This window comes from Montipora capricornis, chromosome 1 (assembly GCF_036669925.1).
Source record: "Montipora capricornis isolate CH-2021 chromosome 1, ASM3666992v2, whole genome shotgun sequence".
Taxonomy (NCBI): Eukaryota; Metazoa; Cnidaria; class Anthozoa; order Scleractinia; family Acroporidae; genus Montipora; species Montipora capricornis.
The window spans coordinates 1811128-1816127 of record NC_090883.1 but is presented as its reverse complement, the minus strand read 5'-3'; the positions used below and the strand labels follow the sequence as shown (position 1 = coordinate 1816127).

The window sequence follows — 5000 nt, the reverse complement described above, 5'->3', positions numbered from 1 at the left end:
TGTGCAATTGGGACCGGGGTAAAGTAAAAATTGTTGTCAGTTTTCATGTTTGAAGAAGAAGACCATTGCGTATGTAGTCAATTTGCTTATTGATGTCAATTCGTCACATCATATCTTCCATAATTCTGCCTTGGAATTAGTAATCACCTCTGGATAAAAAAAACTTCGACGATTCTCAATAATAAGGAGACGACTACACAAAAAAAAAGGCACAGAATTCGACTACTCCTGTCTTCAGCAAGTTGTCTGGTGACATCATCTATTTGGGAGTGTTATTGATCCAGTCCAAGTATTGTCAATCTGATCCGATCCGGTGTGGCAGTGTGTTCCCCGTGACATGTGTATCCCCTCACACATATCCCTAGTGATATGTGTACCCCCGGTAGGGATACAAAAAACACTGAAGCTTTGTACCCGGGCCTCCAAAGGCTTCAAGGAAAACATGGAGGCTACGAGGGACAGATTTGTGGGTTTATATTTAAAGTTTCAACCGATCCAAAATATAAAATATATCACTGACTACGAGTACCGTGATAAGCGTAGCCCCGAGATATGTTGGGGATACACATAGCACTGAACTGGCGATCTGAGTGATATGTGTATCTCCTGGCTAGCGCGCTGTCGTCTGTCTTGTTTTTAAATTTGTCAGTGATAATTGGGAATCAATAATACTTGCTGTCAGTTGATGGAATATTTCATGCACTTACGTACGTACTAGCCAGAAAAAAAGCTAGTAGCTAGTAATTTGCTAGACAGGTGAGAACGCCGATATCACTGGTCACTGTGATATGTGTGATATGTATCCCCAAGATATATTTTTGTTTTAATGACAATTTTGATTCCTTTACATTTCCAGTAGATTGTTTGATGTTTGCTACTGGTCCATAAGTCGTGTCTTTACAGTTCTGATTGTGGAAGATGGTTCAGTTGCAAATAAATGGTTTTTAGTGTTGGTACCTTGAAAAAATCATGTCTGATCTGTGTTCACCTGTTTCCGTCCATTAACACAAGCTAGCCGTAATTAATTATTTTTTGGAGGGGAGGGGGGTGGGGGAAGGGGGATACACATATCACTGGCCGCCATATTAGAGGGGATACACATATCACTAGTGATATGTGTGCGGGGATACACATATCACAGGGTTACACATATCACTGCGACACCGGTCTGGTCCACTCTGATCCACGTTTTGCCAACGGCCAATTTTTTGAAGTAGAAACTGTGGAGCAATGGAAGGCATTGAAGAGTAAGCTGAAGCAGAACAAAGAGACAACAAGAATAGAAGGATACTGGAAGAAGAAAATACCGAGCGAGTATTATTCAACGGATAGAGAAAGCCATGGGTGGACAAAAGGCAATAATGATCTGAAGAAATTAGTATCAATTGTCTCTGAATAAATGCAAGAACAGATGGTTGTAACAAGAGGTTAGAAAAGGAGAAGGGAATTGAATATCAAATCAGCCAAATGCAGGGTACAGTACATATACGGGTAGGTTAGCATTAGGTTAGGTTAGGATTTACCCAGTTAGGTCAGGTATTATGCTCAAGTTTAAATAACAGTAGCAAGTTAATAATTAACTAGGATGAAATTCACAAATCACAGGTACATGTAGAATATAAAATTGGAAGTAACTTTTTATTTATTCAAGTCTTCCAGCACAGAGATCAACTCAAATCAAATGTTGGTTTTTGAGGAGAAAGGAAAACCGTAGTCCTCGGAGGAAAGCCTCTCGTAGCAGGGGGGGGGGGGGGGGGAACCTACAGTAGGCCTAGCCCTGGTGGGATCGAGGCGAGTGTTCTCACCACAATGCCAATTAGGATGCTGCCAATCTCTTACATAATTTCAGACTGTAGATCATAAAGATGGAAAAGTGGAGTCTTGAATTTGGAAAGCGAAGTTATCTTTTGAATATTAACAACACTGGCGAAGTGATTAAACGGGATGGATTGCGCAGAGTCTCACGCACAATATACCCCAATGCTGGGACATTGTTTGCTGTCCAACCCACGATCGAAATAACGATGTTCATAACGTGACAACTGGAAGTGTGTCGAAAGTGTGCAGAAACCTACCCTGTCCACTCAGCCTTCTTTCTTCATTTTCCAGTTCTTCGGCCAAATCATTGTGTTTGAATGCATCGTCTTTTAAAGCATCGATGAAACCCTGGAAAGCGTTTGGCCCTCGCTTCTCTAGCAAGTGGATCAAAGCTTGGGTTGCAACCGTGGGTCCATTATTTGTTTGTCTCGCTGCAATTTCTTCCTTGTCCGAAGAAGTGAAGATACGCGAAAGAAATGCCGCCAAAACCGACGGGTTAGAAATTCTTAGCATGATCGCGCTTGTTTTGTTACACAGCACTTTCTTGTGCAGTGAATCCATTTTATCTTCAATCGATCAAAAATGCGTCTCCAAGGTGTCTTTGTGTCGACTCTTCTCAGGTCAAAGGAAATAAAATTACTTTGTCGCCCACGTCGGGTAGAAATAAGCTAGGTTCAAAGCCGTCAAAAGCTAAAAATATGCTTGGGGATCCTCCCGATAGTGAGGACCTCTTCCATTTAAACTACTTCCGGATGGTTTCTTGGAAACGCGGGAAACATGACGAAGATTTGTTGTTTCGATTCCTTGGCTTCTAATTGGTTGGTTTTTTCCTGGATTTTTGTCGAGGTGAATTGGCACATTTTCAGCACATTTTCGCTTTCCGACGCAACCTCGTTCCCAGGGTTCTCTCCTACTCGTACCCTAACCCTGGGAACGAGGCTGTTTCCGACGCTTCACTGAGAACTAGATTCAGTCTCCTCGCATAATATCTAAGTCCCGGAAACGAGGTCATTGCAAAGAGACTGGCGAAATATAAGCTCTATTTGGAGATTCCGGGGACTCTTATTTAGGCAGCATTTGCGGAAATTTTGAGTCACATAGTTCCCTGAAGTGTTAAATTCAAGCCAAGCGAAGGCAAATGTGTGGGTGTATTGACGTATATCAACGTGACTGATTCACGCTGTATTGTTTTGGAGGATTGGTGAATGTGTATGCGTTTCCTTGGATGTCAACTGCGTAAAGGCTAAAGCTAAGTAATTGCATTTGTCCTTTGTCCTGTTGTACTTTCGTATTTTGGATCAAAGACGTTGAAAACATTTGGTTCAGACGGTTATCGTTAACTTGCGAGGTGTCTTGGGCTAGCTGCGTTGAAAATGGCCGTCAAGTTTTCTGTGACGTGAAAGGTCTTAGCTTTGTCGTCGATGGTAAATTATCCAGGACGTCCCTCGTTACCCAGTAGATTCTTATGAATTCGAAGCTGCTGTAAATCGGGTATTATCTTCAATCCGAGAAGTTTTAATGGCGAATGGAACTGTGGAAGCCTTGTTTCCGTATTCATACGAGGTAAGAGATGGAAAAACCATAACATTTTCTACCGGAGAGAGGTTTACATTGCTAAACAAGACAAATAGGGATTGGTGGCATGTCCTCAGGAAAGGAACCCAGGAACCCATGTACGTCCCGGCCTCTTACATGAAAGAAATCATCAATCCAATTTACGAAAACGTGGAAAGTTTCGACAATAATCGCCCATACAATGGAGAAAGTGGAATTCACGATGAATATGGTCGAAACAATGAAATCACTGTCAGGGAAACCGACGAAGAAAGTACAATACCAGACAGGAATTACAACAGGAGTAGTTCTGCAGACCACAACAATATTTATAGAAAAAATATTAGTGTTGAAGAAGGCGTTCGAGAGACCAACTCTGTCTCGGGACAGTCAAATGGAGACAAAAGTGGTGTTCCGAATGTGAAATCTCTGGCGAACGCTCTAGAAGTGGTGAGTTTATTTTTTATTAAGTACTACCCACGTTTCTTCTCTCCTCTGGCTCGTTTTTATTGTTATAGCGAACCCGAGGCGAGTTTGTTTGTTGCGATGTTTAAAAAATCAACAATGTTGATAAGCGATTGAAAACCGAAAATTTTGCAAACAAGTTTCGGCTTACGTTTTCTAATATAAGCTAATGGTTTGCATCTATAGGGGCTTATCATGATCCCTCTCGATCAAGATTGTTGGATCAATTAAGCTTACATATTATATAAATGTTCATTTACTTTTAAATGCTCAGTTAAAACTTTTTGATCCTCTGATCAAAAGAATCCACAACACGGTATGATTAAAATTCATCATCAAGCGAATTCCTTGTGACATTACAGCAAGGTTGCTGCCTAAGAAAATTTTCCGGGAGCTCCCAATATTAAAAGGTAGTAGCCCAAATCAATTTTTCAAGAACCCAGAATTACTTAATTATTAACCCAGCACCCCTGCACCCCCCTCGCCCAGAAGTCAGGTGGTCTTCCTTAGTTATGACAATATGAAAGATGTGAACGTGCCACAGGTAACTTACCAAAAAAACTGGTGTGTACCTTATGACAGTAAATGTTGCATTAACCCTGTAACACCCAAACCTGCCTAAACCGGCCAGACTTTTTACTCTGTCTAACGCCAGACGATTTTACTCGTCAATGAGGAACCCTCGGGAGTCAATAGGTTAATCATAATGTCTCCATTAATCACTCACTGAAAAACTGTCTCCATTAACCCATCGACATCCAAACCGGCCGAAACCGGCCAGACTTTCTATTTTACTCTGTCTAACGCCAGACGATTTTACTCGTCAATGGGGAACCCCTGGGAGTCAATGGGTTAATCACTCACTGAAAATCTAATGTCCCCATTAATTTTGTAAATGAAGTGAAAAAAAGGAATCACATATTTTTCCAAGTTAATTAAACTCTGTTTATCTTCAAGATCAAGGGCGACAGTAGTCACAATTCTTGATCCTGTCCGTCACTGATCAACATTTCATATTGGAATAGTAAAAGTGTACATGTACTTCAGAAAATAATTTACCACCTTGTGGTTTGTTTTGTTTGTTAATATTTTTTCACTTGCACGTCTTAAGTGCATAAAGATCCAGGTATTGGGGTTAGGGAAGAACCATAAGCAATGAATGG

At 41.1% G+C, this 5000-nt stretch overlaps 1 protein-coding gene across 4 annotated transcripts in view; it reads left to right on the top strand.

Moving 5' to 3' along the window:
- Nucleotides 1-5000, top strand: part of LOC138048280 (rho GTPase-activating protein 15-like) — a 61250-nt gene that overhangs the window by 20287 nt on the left and 35963 nt on the right. For 2 of the 4 annotated variants that reach the window (XM_068896033.1, XM_068894763.1), the window contains exon 1: nucleotides 2832-3822. The exons of the other annotated variants lie outside the window; for them this stretch is intronic. In XM_068896033.1, coding sequence (XP_068752134.1) covers nucleotides 3337-3822 — 486 coding nt within the window. In that variant the 5' untranslated portion in view covers nucleotides 2832-3336. Of the gene's footprint in view, nucleotides 1-2831; nucleotides 3823-5000 lie in introns of those variants that run through there. 4 annotated transcript variants of the gene reach the window in all.